General features: G+C 52.6%; 2 protein-coding genes across 4 annotated transcripts in view; both read right to left on the bottom strand.

Annotated features, from left to right (window-relative positions):
* The window catches only part of SLC29A1 (solute carrier family 29 member 1 (Augustine blood group)), a 28,672-nt gene extending 14,714 nt beyond the window's left edge, over positions 1 to 13,958 (bottom strand). Inside the window, exon 1 of one of the 3 annotated variants that reach the window (XM_066595215.1) lies at positions 13,853 to 13,958. The gene's annotated coding sequence lies outside the window, so the exon portion shown is untranslated. Of the gene's footprint in view, positions 1 to 8,234; positions 8,378 to 13,837 lie in introns of those variants that run through there. The other 2 variants (XM_066595217.1, XM_066595216.1) reach the window with 2 other exon arrangements.
* On the bottom strand, positions 7,247 to 7,912 carry LOC136620085 (Golgi-associated RAB2B interactor protein 3-like). The gene has a single exon (XM_066594812.1). It carries the CDS (start codon positions 7,910 to 7,912, stop codon positions 7,247 to 7,249), a length of 666 nt encoding a protein of 221 aa, XP_066450909.1.
* Positions 13,959 to 16,639: the final 2,681 nt, after the last annotated feature.

The raw sequence follows: 16,639 nt of genomic DNA, 5'->3' as shown, positions 1-16,639 counted from the left end.
CCCAGTACTGTACAGAGCGGCGTGATACAGGGGGCCCAGCACTGTACAGAGCGGCGTGATACAGGGGGCCCAGCACTGTACAGAGCGGCGTGATACAGGGGGCCCAGCACTGTACAGAGCGGCGTGATACAGGGGGCCCAGCACTGTACAGAGCGGCGTGATACAGGGGGCCCAGCACTGTACAGAGCGGCGTGATACAGGGGGCCCAGCACTGTACAGAGCGGCGTGATACAGGGGGCCCAGCACTGTACAGAGCGGCGTGATACAGGGGGCCCAGCACTGTACAGAGCGGCGTGATACAGGGGGCCCAGCACTGTACAGAGCGGCGTGATACAGGGGGCCCAGCACTGTACAGAGCGGCGTGATACAGGGGGCCCAGCACTGTACAGAGCGGCGTGATACAGGGGGCCCAGCACTGTACAGAGCGGCGTGATACAGGGGGCCCAGCACTGTACAGAGCGGCGTGATACAGGGGGCCCAGCACTGTACAGAGCGGCGTGATACAGGGGGCCCAGCACTGTACAGAGCGGCGTGATACAGGGGGCCCAGCACTGTACAGAGCGGCGTGATACAGGGGGCCCAGCACTGTACAGAGCGGCGTGATACAGGGGGCCCAGCACTGTACAGAGCGGCGTGATACAGGGGGCCCAGCACTGTACAGAGCGGCGTGATACAGGGGGCCCAGCACTGTACAGAGCGGCGTGATACAGGGGGCCCAGCACTGTACAGAGCGGCGTGATACAGGGGGCCCAGCACTGTACAGAGCGGCGTGATACAGGGGGCCCAGCACTGTACAGACCGGCGTGATACAGGGGGCCCAGCACTGTACAGACCGGCGTGATACAGGGGGCCCAGCACTGTACAGACCGGCGTGATACAGGGGGCCCAGCACTGTACAGACCGGCGTGATACAGGGGGCCCAGCACTGTACAGACCAGCGTGATACAGGGGGCCCAGCACTGTACAGACCAGTGTGATACAGGGGGCCCAGCACTGTACAGACCAGTGTGATACAGGGGGCCCAGCACTGTACAGACCAGTGTGATACAGGGGGCCCAGCACTGTACAGACCAGTGTGATACAGGGGGCCCAGCACTGTACAGACCAGTGTGATACAGGGGGCCCAGCACTGTACAGAGCAGCGTGATACAGGGGGCCCAGTACTGTACAGAGCAGCGTGATACAGGGGGCCCAGTACTGTACAGAGCAGCGTGATACAGGGGGCCCAGCACTGTACAGAGCAGCGTGATACAGGGGGCCCAGCACTGTACAGAGCAGCGTGATACAGGGGGCCCAGCACTGTACAGACCAGTGTGATACAGGGGGCCCGGTAATGTATATAGCCATTATAGTTTCTGCGCTGTTTTCCACACCATCCTTCCGTCAGCTCGGTTCCCTACAAATGGATGCGGCAGGAGGGGGGCTGATGCCTGAATATGTAATGTAGATGTCGCCCCGACAACACGTGGAGCGTCCTCGCTGAAGCTCATATCCTGTCCTCCTTCCTTGCCTGCGGCTAAGTACAGCGGAGCCAACCGCGCTGGAGCCCCGTCTACTACACCCACAGCAGAGGTCCTGGAACAGGCGACGCCGAAAGAGCTCACCGATCCAACTGCATCAGCGACCTGGACCGCATTTACCCACTTATTGGGCAAGTGGGAACAATCGATTACTTAGGAACGCTCTATGATAACCAATAGGGTGGCCATTCCATCTCTCACAGTGGTCATCACCCAGCTTTCCTAGAGTCCTGAACAGCAGTTATAAAAGGATAAATCACCAGATCTTTGTACAACTAGACATATGTGCCATTCAGGGGCCCAGGAAAGCCAGAGGACAAGCAGCGTGTGCCATGTTTCTTCCTATCTGCGGGCACAGAGGGCGATAGACAAAGAGGATGATGGGAGGAGACAAGATGGGGACCGCGATGGAAGCCGAGATCGACCGACTGCAACCAATGACCTACAGAGAGGGGTTTGCTGTATGAGGCCTCCACTGGGGCCGGGCAGAAGGCGATGATCACAACCTGCTCCTGTTTATTTTTTGGCGCATCTAGGGAGTCAGTGGATTATGTAGACTGAGGAATCGCGTCCCACGTGCTTCACCTCGAGAGGAAGCGCATCAACACAATCAGGGAGCGACAATCAAAGCCCCGGGCGCCATCATTAGTATATTATCCTGGGCATTATTTTAGTTGGCGGAGTTTTTAAAGAGTCCGCAAATCAGCGACACGATTTTGCCGGCAAGAACACGGTTTTACGTTCAAAACCGCCTGGAAATTAACAATTGGGCAATTCGCTACCCGATTTTGCGGTAAAACCTGTAATCTTAGCGGAAAAATCATTAAGTTACTTTAAAACCCCGCCCACCGCGGTCATCCATCTACAGGTGGCTGCGGCCATTTATGAACACACCTCTAATAACATAGTATGTTAGGCGGAATGAAGACGATGTCCCTCCAGGTCAGCCTGTTTGCGTCCCCCTTGCTGAGGAGATGAAGGCCTCTTTCACACGAGTGTTTTATCACAGCCATTTTGCCACGATAAAAAACGCCTGCCGAAAATCGCGCCCATCTGAAGCGTTACATTCTAATGCATCCGTTCAGATGGGCGATTTTTCTGGCACGTACAATCAGCCGTCCGTATGCGCTATTGTTTCTGGATGGCCGTTTTTACGCGTCGGAAAATTTTTGGTCAAAAAAGATAGGTCTTGTCCTACCTTTCGGCGGAATGCGTAGCCGGTTCCCATAGACTCCTATGGGAGCCTATGAGTGCCATGAGAAAAGGGGAGGGAGTTTAGCAGCGGGTCGCATTGCTAAAGTCCCTACCCTTGATGGCACCTCCCATAGGCTGGGGAGAGAGGGGAGGGAAATTAGTATGGCAAGTGCTGCTAAAGTCCTTCCCCCTCCCTTTGCTAGCAGCTCCCATAGGCTTATATGGGAGCTTCTATTGCTGCGATTAGCTGGCAAAGGGAGGGAGAGTGATGGGGAGAGTGCTGCCAGAATTCCGGGCTGTCTGAATGGGGTCGCAGCTTTCTGTAGTTCATGCGATTTTCAGCCACGATGCGGGCGACCGAAAATTGCAACGCCTGTGTTAAAGAGCCCTAAAAGTGCAGGATTCACAGAGGCTTTACCTATTAAATAAAGGCACACAACGCCTGGTTATTAACAGATCTTTTCTTCTGGAAAAAAAGTCTGGTTAGTGTAAGCTGCACCTCGATGTAAGCAATTTTCAGAAGATGTGTCAGAGGTGTAAAGATGGAAAAGGCTACAAAAAGACCGGGGAGTACAACAACCCACAGTTATTATCTATAGATGGAGAACATTCTGGACTGCTCCACTCTTCCTGGGGGTATCCTGTTCCTGGGAGAAGGAACCCAAGAGGAACAGCAGAAGACTCTACAGATAGCAGAAACATCTGTTCATGTGTCCTCTATCTATTGGAGAAACCCTGACCATGAATGGTCATAGGAGGACACCACAAAAAGAAGGCCGTGGCTGGCCAAACATACATAGCCGCTGGTCTCAGGTTTAACAGAAAATCTGTTAATGAAGTAAAGGGATGAAGCAGCAAATCACAATGAGGTCATTATTATGGGGGACTCTACTATCTGGATATAAACTGGGAAGCTAAACCTGCGGATCTCAGACAGGTAACATGTTTCCGTCAATAACTAAGGATAATTACCTTACCCAACTTGTACAGGACCCGACTAGAACAAATAGTATACCCCTTTTATTAAACAGTTTTTTCTCGAGTATATTCACGAGAGAAAAAGATATGTCACATGAGATGCAGAGGGATAAAATGAACCCCACCAAATAGCACCTGCCTAAACGCAGGAAGAAGAACCGGCTAAAATATATTTTTTTAAAAACCAATTAATAAATCGCCGGGCCCAGACGGAATACACCTAAGGGTTCTAAGGGAACTAAGTGACGTGATGGACCACTATTACTTATATTTAGGGAGACTGGGGTTGTACCAGGGGGTTGCATTGCCAATGTGGTTTCAATATACAAAAAGGGGTGAAGAAGAAAGCCTGGTGACTACAGGCCGGTAAGTCTCACTTCAATAACTGGAAAAATAGTCCGGGTTTCCAAAAGACGCCATCCTGGAATACCTCAGGGAGAACGACAGTACAACCCCTCATCAGCATGGGTTCATGAGGGGTTGATCATGTCAGACCAATCTGATCAGCTTCTATGATGAAGTAAGTTCTAGGCTGCACCTGGGAGAGTCTATTGATCTTGTATATCTGGACTTCTCTAAAGCATTTGACACCGTGCCACATAATAGGCTGATATATAAAATGAGACAGCTCGGATTGGGTGAAAACGTGTGTATCTGGGTAAAGAACTGGCTCAGAGATAGAAAGCAGAGGGTGGTAATAAATGGCTCATACTCTGATTGGGCAGTCGTTGCTAGTGAGGGGCCACAGGGTTCAGTATTAGGCCCCACTCTGTTCAATATATTAATCAACGACCTGATAGAGGGGCTGCACAGCAAAATATCAATATTTGCAGATGATACAAAATGATATAAGACAATTAATACAACGGAGGACAATGTGCGGCTACAAACGGACCGAGATAAGCCGGGGAAACGGGGAGAAAAATGGCAAATGAAGTTCAATATTAAGAAATGTAAGGTTTTACGAGGAGGTAATTACGGTTATTTAGATTAGAAAAAAAGACGGCTGAGGGGCGGCCTAATATGTATATATATCTATCAGCGGACAATACAGAAATGTCTCCCATCATCTGTTTATACCCAGGACTGTAACAAGAGGGCGCTCTCTACATCTAGAGGAAAGAAGGTTTCAACATCAACACAGAAAGGGGTTCTTTACTGTAAGAGCAGTGAGACTGTGGAACTCTCTGCCTGAAGACGTGGTGATGGGGAACCCGATAAAAGAGTACAAGAGGGGTCTGGGCATCTTTCTTTAGCGTTACAATATTACATGTTATATCACTGGTTACTTCAGACGGGTCGGTGATCCGGGGATTTTTCCGATTGGGGTCAGGAAGGAATTTTCCCCCCTTGAATGGAGAAAATAGCCTTCTACCACATTGCTGTTTTTTTTCCTTCCTCTGGATCAACATTAGGCAGGGGGGGGGGGGGGGGGTTATAGGCTGAACATGTATGCCTTTTTTCAGCCTAACATACTAGGTTATTATGTTTTTGCATTTTGAGGCGTATTTAGAAATCTCATTCATTTCTATGGCAAAAACCAGTGCAGAAAGCAAAAAAAGGGAGTGACATTACTTTTTTTTTTACATGAGGCGCATTCTAAATATGTGTCAAAAAACCCCACAATAAATAGAACATGCTGCGTCTTGGAAAAAAAAAGCTCACGGCTCCAAAAACCATCGAGCACACCAAAAGTCAACATGAAAACACCCAAAAAACCCACAAATAAGCAGAAACAAAACAGCTTTATATAGAAATGACATCACAAGCTGCGGTACGTTGTGCAACACTTGAATGAGACTTAGTGGGCAGGGCAAACATGTGGCACAGCATGGACGCGTCTGCAGATGGTCAATGTCACCTACTGATGATAACAGTAGCTTGCACAGGAAGGGGTTAACAGTGGAGGTCTACCAGAAGAACTGCACATGAACAGGTTAATATGGGGATAGGTGGGTGAGAACAGGAGGTGTGAGGTTTGTACTGGCACAGGCACAGACGTGAGGGGGTGCAGCTGGCATCAGAGCTTCCGTGTGATGATGCCACAACAAGCACCTCCATGCCAAGGAGACATCAATCACCATGCAGGATGCATGGGGGCTACAGGGTGAGCCCCCCATACTGTGCCACACTACACCCACCTCTGTGTCTGGACCTGACGACCTATCCAGCCTTCCTGACCCAGAGTACAGTAACCACTCCCCAGATGACATCCCCATGCTGCTGCTCGCTGTTATCAGCCACTGGGTCTGTATTATATTCTAAATGACCCACAGAAAGGCGAATCCCCCTGTACGGCTTCAGGCCGCCCCATACGAGGCCCTGGTATATACTGAACCTCACTGCGAACGACCAAGACCACGTTGATTGCCTATAATAGAACGGGCGATAACGCGGCCGTAGCTGGCAGCTGTATGTGAGGCGACGGCTGACTAACGGCCATATAAACCTGCACCAGATCCGTCCGGAGCTCTGCACTCCGCGCAGGATTTACAGATAAGAGGCCGGAATAAGCCGCTTAGCGGTAACTAATGCAGGTCTAACGAGCAATTAGCCGAGGTCGAATACAATCCCGGCCGATCACAAGTCAATTACACCTATAGATTACCAGACCCTTAAAGAGACACCGATCCTGGCAGATATTCTAACTGCAACTAGTGTCCTCTGTTATCAGCCAGTTCAAGGTGAGAGGACCATAACGTCCTTGAGTGGAATGAGTGACGGGAAGTCTGCTGCGTGACGGAAGATTCCTCCCTCCTCCCGGATCACATTGTTGCCTCGTGAAGCAGGATATGAACATTGTCTTACCAAGTCTCTATGGAGGCAAGTAAAAGTGTGGACAAGGGTCTCTAGGAGTTCCCGCCATACAAAAGGGTGGGGGGCAGCGAGTGACAAGGCAGCAGAACATGACCCCGTTGTACACGTATTGATTAGTGCGGACGTGCAGAACGGTCGTGAACTGACTGTGGAGCAAAGTCCTAACTTTACAGGCAGTATACTGCCGTGAGTCTCCCGATCCTGCACAGGTCATGTGACCTGGGAAATCGCTCTGCACTAGGCCAAAGAGCTAGCAGTTTAATCAGGTGATACTCTGTGGAATATGGAGGTATGTGATAACCAAGAGCGACAGGAACCTCAGTCCTCATATATGCAGGGTGAACAGCTGGGCAGGTGAGGCAGCGGATGGAAACGACCAGGATACGGCTTTCTTGGTGATATCTTAAAGACATCTGTCAACCATGGCCTCACTGAGCTTCAGGTTCACTACCTCATCGGGACTAGGCCTTCATCCAAGCCTTCATCTCCACAACCACCACCTCATCAGATCTGGGCGTTTGTAGAGAACCACCACACGAGCCTTCGTTTTTTACAGCCTCCACCTGATCAGATCGGGGTGTTTAGGAGGACCTCCACACGAGACGTCGTCTTCAGCAGGGCCTCTACACAAGGCTTCATCATCAGAACCACCACCTTTTCAGATCTGGGCTTTCAGTAGGACTAGTATGTGAGCAATCGGCTTTGAAAGGGCTACCATACAAGAAGTCATCTTCTTGCTAAACACCTGCCGCACGAGCCTTCGCCTCCAGAGGCACACCTGCCGCACGAGCCTTCGCCTCCAGAGGCACACCTGCCGCACGAGCCTTCGCCTCCAGAGGCACACCTGCCGCACGAGCCTTCGCCTCCAGAGGCACACCTGCCGCACGAGCCTTCGCCTCCAGAGGCACACCTGCCGCACGAGCCTTCGCCTCCAGAGGCACACCTGCCGCACGAGCCTTCGCCTCCAGAGGCACACCTGCCGCACGAGCCTTCGCCTCCAGAGGCACACCTGCCGCACGAGCCTTCGCCTCCAGAGGCACACCTGCCGCACGAGCCTTCGCCTCCAGAGGCACACCTGCCGCACGAGCCTTCGCCTCCAGAGGCACACCTGCCGCACGAGCCTTCGCCTCCAGAGGCACACCTGCCGCACGAGCCTTCGCCTCCAGAGGCACACCTGCCGCACGAGCCTTCGCCTCCAGAGGCACACCTGCCGCACGAGCCTTCGCCTCCAGAGGCACACCTGCCGCACGAGCCTTCGCCTCCAGAGGCACACCTGCCGCACGAGCCTTCGCCTCCAGAGGCACACCTGCCGCACGAGCCTTCGTCTCCAGAGGCACACCTGCCGCACGAGCCTTCGTCTCCAGAGGCACACCTGCCGCACGAGCCTTCGTCTCTAGAGGCATACCACCCCGCGATGGCCTGCATCTAGAGGCATACCACCCCGCAATGGCCTGCATCTTGAGGCATACCACCACACTTCTCTTCAAAACCTCATCTTTCAGAAGGACAACCAGATGTTACCTTATCTTCTGGAAGAGCATCCTGGAGCACATCGTGTAGTATACGGTCACTCACCAGCTGTGTTAGTAGTAATTTAAGATGACATGTGTGAAGTGTCAGGGAACCACCAACGAGGGTCACATCTGGCAGGTGCATCACCCGTCGGGTCAAGCAATGGAGTATAAATCTCACAATGTACACAAACACTGGAGACACGATATCTACCTGTAAAGCACAGCAGCCCCCCACGTCCGGCACCGCAACACCGGAGATGAGCCACAGGAGCTCCGGATGAAAGAACTTATTTACTACGGCGAGGATCCTGCGTGGCCCCGGCACGTGATGGAGCTTATCTCACACTCCAGACCGCTCACATCTGCTGCATCATCACTTCAGACATTCTGTTCCTTCTTTCACTCGTCTTCTCCTTTCTTGTGTCACCAGGAAAATGCAGAGCTGTGCAGTTCTCCCGGACGGTATCACACAAGCCTAGATACACCAGCGGTACGGCGGCTCAGCAGGCAGTATAAACAATAGGAGTAATGAAAAAGGTTCGGTCCGTGTCGCCAGTAGAGCAAAATGTGATTGTTCCCAGCAAGAGAAACCAAGTAATCTTGTAGATGTGATAGCTTATACATGTTATAGCGAGATTTCGGACCTCCTCAGGATTTTTCCTCAGGCATAATGAAATAGATGGGAAGAGACATGCATATATACACACATACATATCACAAGGCACAGACATGAATGTGGTTAATTTGCACTTGAAAGGATACTACAGCAGAATGAGTAGAGAAATAAAGCATACTTAAAAAGTCCTCCGATAAAGATGTGAAGGTTTTATGGTCCCTGGATTAGTGTTAGGGGGTCACCAGGCCAGCAGTGAATGGGAAGTATGAGACATCTATAGCAGAGATAACACTCTGGCCTGGCGACCCCCCTAACACTAATTCAAGGACCATAAGACATTCACATCTTTATCGGAGGACTTTTTAAGTATGCTTTATTTCTCTACTCATTCTGCTGTAGTATCCTTTCAAGTGCAAATTAACCACATCCATGTCTGTGCCTTGTGATATGTATGTGTGTATATATGCATGCCTCTTAGGATCTATTTCATTATGCCTGAGGAAGAATCCTGAGGAGGTCTGAAAGCTCGCAATAACATCATGTATATAGATCAGGGGACAGTATCACACATGATGGGATTAGATACACAATTCACAGTACAGACTCACACATGATGGGCTTAGATACAGGGCTCAGCAGACATGATCACAGATGAGAGGCTTGGGGTTCACTTACATGGCTGTATATCAGCTGCATATTTTATACACACGTAATACACAGCGCCAAATCCACATAGACTAGCGTTGGGACATTCGGCCCAGTATCAGACATGGTAGGCTTAGATACAGCAGCTCAGCCCGGTATCACACATGGTAGGCTTAGATACAGCAGCTCAGCCCGGTATCACACATGGTAGGCTTAGATACAGCAGCTCAGCCGGGTATCACACATGGTAGGCTTAGATACAGCAGCTCAGCCCGGTATCACACATGGTAGGCTTAGATACAGCAGCTCACCCCAGTATCAGACATGGTAGGCTTAGATACAGCAGCTCAGCCCAGTATCACACATGGTAGGCTTAGATATGTACTGCTCCATTGTTTATAGTCACTGGGGGCAGTCGGTATATTATAGAGACCCCCATTCCCCCCGATCTTCTCATATCACCTTGCTGCCTCCTGTTTGTATATTGAGTGACTTGTAATATTCATATAATGTACAGCAGTATTTGTGGGACCTCCGTACCCCCACATTCAGCAGCATCCCCCTCCCCCACACAGCATTCAGTGCACAGTGGACAATGACCTGTGGTAACATTCCTGACCTGGCAGAGGGGGCACAGGACGGGAGAGGGGATTTAGGAGGAAATGAGATGACATATCACAACCCAGGGGAGAGGGGGGTACTGAGCGGGGAAGGGGCAGAGCTGCCACACGATGGGGGCATCACAGGGGGCACCTCATATTCAGCTGCTGCAAATAGGGGGAGAGGCGGCAGCTGCTTGTGGGGGCACAAATCAGACAGGGTAAAGCGGATGTAAAGATCTACCGGGGGGGTCAGATGCGTCCGACATCTGGGGTACAATGTACTCACTATAGCTCTGACACCTGCGGTGGGGGCACATACTTTTGAAGTACATGCAGCTCCTATCTAGGGCAGGGGAGGGGGGGATTACTGTGGAGGCAGCATGGCTCTAGCTCCTGTGGGCGGTTGGCACATTTTAGGGGAAGGGGGGCTTGGCAGGGGCTCAGATTTGGGAGGAGGGGGCAGTCACGCCAGGAGCGGCGCGGTCCCAGGTCTCAGACAGCAACAAATAGTTTTTACTTGACTTGAACAGAACAATGAACACGTGATGGAGGGCGCCGAACTGTACGAGGGCACGGACCATGGGGGCGACACACTGCGTGCCACAGGGAGATTAGAGACAGAGCCCCTGGGGTCAGGGATGATGGGAGGGATACATGATGTGACACAGCGAGATTAGAGTGTGAGCTCCTGGGGTCAGGGATGATGGGAGGGATACATTATGTGACAGAGGGGGATTAGAGTGTGAGCTCCTGGGGTCAGGGATGATGGGAGTAATACATTATGTGACACAGGGAGATTAGAGTGTGAGCTCCTGGGGTCAGGGATGATGAGAGGGATACATTATGTCCCACAGGGAGATTAGAGTGTGAGCCCCTGGGGTCAGGGATGATGGGAGTAATACATTATGCGACAGAGGGAGAGTAGAGTGTGAGCTCCTGGGGTCAGGGATGATGGGAGAGATACATTATGTGACACAGGGAGATTAGAGTGTGAGCTCCTGGGGTCAGGGATGATGGGAGGGATACATTATGTGACAGAGGGAGAGTAGAGTGTGAGCTCCTGGGGTCAGGGATGATGGGAGTAATACATTATGTGACACAGGGAGATTGGAGTGTGAGCTCCTGGGGTCAGGGATGATGGGAGAGATACATTATGTGACACAGGGAGATTAGAGTGTGAGCTCCTGGGGTCAGGGATGATGGGAGGGATACATTATGTGACACAGGGAGATTGGAGTGTGAGCTCCTGGGGTCAGGGATGATGGGAGAGATACATTATGTGACACAGGGAGATTAGAGTGTGAGCTCCTGGGGTCAGGGATGATGGGAGGGATACATTATGTGACACAGGGAGATTAGAGTGTGAGCTCCTGGGGTCAGGGATGATGGGAGGGATACATTATGTGACACAGGGAGATTAGAGTGTGAGCTCCTGGGGTCAGGGATGATGGGAGGGATACATTATGTGACAGAGGGAGAGTAGAGTGTGAGCTCCTGGGGTCAGGGATGATGGGAGTAATACATTATGTGACACAGGGAGATTAGAGTGTGAGCTCCTGGGGTCAGGGATGACGGGAGAGATACATTATGTGACAGAAGGAGATTAGAGTGTGAGCTCCTGGGGTCAAGGATGATGGGAGGGATACATTATGTGACACAGGGAGATTAGAGTGTGAGCTCCTGGGGTCAGGGATGATGGGAGGGATACATTATGTGACACAGGGAGATTAGATTGTGAGCTCCTGGGATCAGGGATGATGGGAGGGATACATTATGTGACACAGCGAGATTAGAGTGTGAGCTCCTGGGGTCAGGGATGACGGGAGAGATACATTATGTGACACAGCGAGATTAGAGTGTGAGCTCCTGGGGTCAGGGATGATGGGAGGGATACATTATGTGACACAGGGAGATTAGAGTGTGAGCTCCTAGGGTCAGGGATGATGTGATGGGAGGGATACATTATGTGCCACAGGGAGATTAGAGTGTGAGCTCCTGGGATCAGGGATGATGGAAGGGATACATTATGTGACACAGGGAGATTAGAGTGTGAGCTCCTGGGGTCAGGGATGATGGGAGGGATACATTATGTGACAGAGGGAGATTAGAGTGTGAGCTCCTGGGGTCAGGGATGATGGGAGTAATACATTATGTGACACAGGAAGATTGGAGTGTGAGCTCCTGGGGTCAGGGATGATGGGAGAGATACATTATGTGACACAGGGAGATTAGAGTGTGAGCTCCTGGGGTCAGGGATGATGGGAGAGATACATTATGTGACACAGGGAGATTAGAGTGTGAGCTCCTGGGGTCAAGGATGATGGGAGGGATACATTATGTGACACAGAGAGATTAGAGTGTGAGCTCCTGGGGTCAGGGATGATGGGAGGGATACATTATGTGACAGAAGGAGATTGGAGTGTGAGCTCCTGGGGTCAGGGATGATGGGAGTAATACATTATGTGACACAGCGAGATTAGAGTGTGAGCTCCTGGGGTCAGGGATGATGGGAGTAATACATTATGTGACACAGCGAGATTAGATTGTGAGCTCCAGGGGTCAAGGATGATGGGAGGGATACATTATGTGACACAGGGAGATTAGAGTGTGAGCTCCTAGGGTCAGGGATGATGGGAGGGATACATTATGTGACACAGGGAGATTAGAGTGTGAGCTCCTGGGGTCAAGGATGATGGGAGGGATACATGATGTGACACAGGGAGATTAGATTGTGAGCTCCTGGGATCAGGGATGATGGGAGGGATACATTATGTGACACAGGGAGATTAGATTGTGAGCTCCTGGGATCAGGGATGATGGGAGGGATACATTATGTGACACAGCGAGATTAGATTGTGAGCCCCTGGGGTCAGGGATGATGGGAGGGATACATTATGTGACACAGCGAGATTAGATTGTGAGCCCCTGGGGTCAGGGATGATGGGAGGGATACATGATGTGACACAGGGAGATTAGATTGTGAGCCCCTGGGATCAGGGATGATGGGAGTAATACATTATATGACACAGGGAGATTAGAGTGTGAGCTCCTGTTGTTAGGGATGATGGGAGTGATACAATGTGTGACATAGGAAGATTAGATTGCGAGCTCTTGGGGTCAGATGATGGCAGTATGTGCAATAGAGGTTAGATTGTGAGCTCTTAAGAGCTCGCATGGATGATGGGAGTGATACAATCTAATCTCTAGCTCACATACAGTATGAACTCCTGGATCAAAGGTAGTTGCAATGATACATTTTGAGATTAGATTGTTAGCTTCTGGGGTCAGGGATGATGAGGGTGATACAGTGTGTTAGATTAGATTGTTAGCTCCTGGGGTCAGGGGGAGTGATTACAAGCTGCATACAGGAGCACATCCCTGAGCTGGTGATGTGGGCAGGACACTTGTGCCACCTGCTGCTTACTGATATCCCCTGGCACCTCACTGCTTCCATCACTACATAGGACAGCGGGGCAGGGTGACACTACCATGACTCATGTGCCCAGGGCCCTTGGTATAGTGGCAGCTGGGTGTGGATGGCGGACTATTCGCAGTGACTTCCCACCCACATAGCGAGCATCGCCCTTGTCGTCCGTAATATTTGTGCTGACACAGAAGTGGATACAAAGTCTCAGCAGATACAAGAGAACAGGGTGACAAGCAGAAGCCACGTGCCGCCCGCTTCCCTCCCATGTTCTCCACCGGCACATGGCATGAACCTGGGTATCAGATGGCCCCCACCCAATCCTGAACACATTTAACCCCTTCAGCTACTAACTGCAGAGCTCTTCACCACTGTGCCGTAGGTTTCTGGCTTTCCCAGAGAGTTGGCGCCTTTTCTGGGCACCCCTCGTGTCTGTACTTCCCCGAGGGTGCCATGAGGCCCCAATCATCAGAAGTCAGAGTCAATAAGTTGCTGAGCCCCCCTCCTTGTACCCAGCACCCACATACCCTGGCAGCTCGTACCTTGTTGGGGTCCCTCCTGGATGGCTGCTGCCTCCTGTCTGAGTCCTGCCTTGTAGTCTTGTAGACACAAACTCATTGAAGTGTGAGCAGCTCTCTCCTCCCCTCTCCTCCTGTGAGTGGCGGCCGGGCGGGCAGCTCCACCCTGAGCCACAACTCACTGCAGAGGAGTCCATTCATGAGCTGGGCAAAGCCCCAGCCGGCCCTGACCCAGGGAGGGAGTGTAGCCCCCCACACCTCAGAGGGACCCAGGGAGGGAGAGCAGCCCCACACACCCAGAGGGACCCAGGGAGAGAATACAGCCCCCACACCCTCAGAGGGACCCAGGGAGGGAGAGCAGCCCCCCACACCTCAGAGGGACCCAGGGAGGGAGAGCAGCCCCCCACACCTCAGAGGGACCCAGGGAGGGAGAGCAGCCCCACACACCCAGAGGGACCCAGGGAGAGAATACAGCCCCCACACCCTCAGAGGGACCCAGGGAGGGAGAGCAGCCCCCCACACCTCAGAGGGACCCAGGGAGGGAGTGTAGCCCCCCACACCTCAGAGGGACCCAGGGAGGGAGAGCAGCCCCCCCACACCCAGAGGGACCCAGGGAGAGAATACAGCCCCCACACCCTCAGAGGGACCCAGGGAGGGAGTGCAGCCCCCCCCCCCCCCCGTACCCCAGAGTGACCCAGAGAGGGAGTGCAGCCCCCCCACACCTCAGAGGGAGCCAGGGAGGGAGTGCAGCCCCCAATACCCCAGAGGGACCCTGGGAGGGAGTTCAGCCCCCCACACCTCAGAGGGACCCAGGGAGGGAGTGCAGCCCCCCACACCTCAGAGGGACCCAGGGAGGGAGTGCAGCCCCCCACACCTCAGAGGGACCCTGCAAGGAACATATCCCCCCACACTCCCAGAGGGGTCCTGGAAGGGAGTGCAGCCCCCCCCCAACACACACACACCCACCCAGAGGGACCCTGGGAGGGAGGACAGCCCCCCACCCCCAGAGGGACCCTGGGAAAGAGTGCAGCTCCCCACACCCCCAGAAGGACCCAGGGAGAGAATACAGCCCCCCACACCCCAAGAGGGACCTTGGGAGGGAGTGCAGCTCCCCGCAACCCAGAGGGACCCTGGGAGGGAGTGCTGCCCCCCACTCCCACAGAGGAACCCTGAGAGGGAGTACAACCCTCACACACCCCCAGAGGGACCCTGGGAGGGAGTGCAGCCCTTACACACCCCCAGAGGGACCCTGGGGGGGGGGGGGGGGGAGTACAGCTCCCCCACACACCCATAGGGACCTTGTGAGGGAGTGGAGCCCCCCACAGCCAGAGGGACCCTGCATGGAACATATCCCCTCCCCACCCAGAGGGATCCTGCATGTACAAAATCCCCCCACACACATCCAGAGGGGCACTGGGAGGGAGTGCAGCCCCCCAAAAGCCACAGACGGATCCTGCAAGGAACGTTTCCCCCCACACCCAGAGGGGCACTGGGAGGGAGTGCAGCCCCCCACAGCCAGAGGGACCCTGCAATGAACATATCTCCACACACCCAGAGGGGCACTGGGAGGGAGTGCAGCCCCCTACAGCCAGAGGGACCCTGCAATGAACATATCTCCACACACCCAGAGGGGCACTGGGAGGGAGTGCAGCCCCCCACAGCCAGAGGGACCCTGCAATGAACATATCTCCACACCCCAGAGGGACTCTGGGAAGGAGTGCAGTGCAGCCCCCCACAGCCACAGAGGGACCCTGCAAGGAACATTTCCCCCCACACCCAGAGGGACCCTGCAAGTACAAAATAACCCCCACACATCCAGAGGGGCACTGAGAGGAAGTGCAGCCCCCCAAAAGCCCCAGAGGGACCCTGCAAGGAACATTTCCCCCACACCCAGATGGACACTGGGAGGGAGTGCAGCCCCCCACAACCCAGAGTCACTCTGGGAGGGAGTACAGTGCAGCCCCACAAAGCCAGAGGGACTCTGCAAGGAACTTAACCCTCCTCACCCAGAGGAACCCTGCAATGAAAAATACCCCCCACATCCAGAGGGACCCTGTAAGGAAAAATATTCCCTACCCCCAGAGGGACCATACAGGAAAAATACTTCCCCTGCCCCCTCCTGCAAGGCAAATACTCCCCCCACACCCAGAGGGACCCTGCAGAGAATACAGCACACCTGCACATACCTGGAGATACCCCGCAAGAAATACCTTGTTGCCTCCCCAAAAACTAATGTTTTTTCATACTTGTGCAGCCGTATTCGTTTGGGGTCTCGGGGTTTTTTCTCTGTAAACCAAATTTCTTTTAAAGAAATATATAAAAAGAAGAGCCGGCGGGGGCACGGACTGCAGATGGAGGGCGACCGCGTGCGCTACGCTTAATTCTCTCCCTATTGACTTGAATGGACAAGTCTCGTCCGTAAAATGGATCAGACTCATGAAAAAAACAATACAAAAAACATGGCAAAAAAAGCCCTTACACACCAGCGGAATAGAAAAATGATACCTTACAACTCATCCTGCTAAAAAAGCAAAAAAGACACACCACAACGATTAACCCCTTAGGGGCGCAGAGCTTTTTTCCTATCCTCCATTTTTGATTTTTTTTTCCTACAAACTTTTAAAAAATCATAACTCAGAGTAACATAGAATGTTAGGCCAAAAAAGGCAATGTCCATCCAGTTCAGCCTTTTTATACCCCCCCCCCCCCCCCCTTGTTGATCCAGAGGAAGGCAAAAAAATACCCCTAATGAGGCAGAAGCCAATTTACCTTCCCGACTCCATAATGGCAGTAATCCTCGGAACAAGTTGT

Source organism: Eleutherodactylus coqui, chromosome 3 (genome assembly GCF_035609145.1).
Source record: "Eleutherodactylus coqui strain aEleCoq1 chromosome 3, aEleCoq1.hap1, whole genome shotgun sequence".
NCBI lineage: Eukaryota > Metazoa > Chordata > Amphibia > Anura > Eleutherodactylidae > Eleutherodactylus > Eleutherodactylus coqui.
Note: the sequence above shows the minus strand (reverse complement) of the source record. Positions and strands in the feature narration are given on the sequence as shown.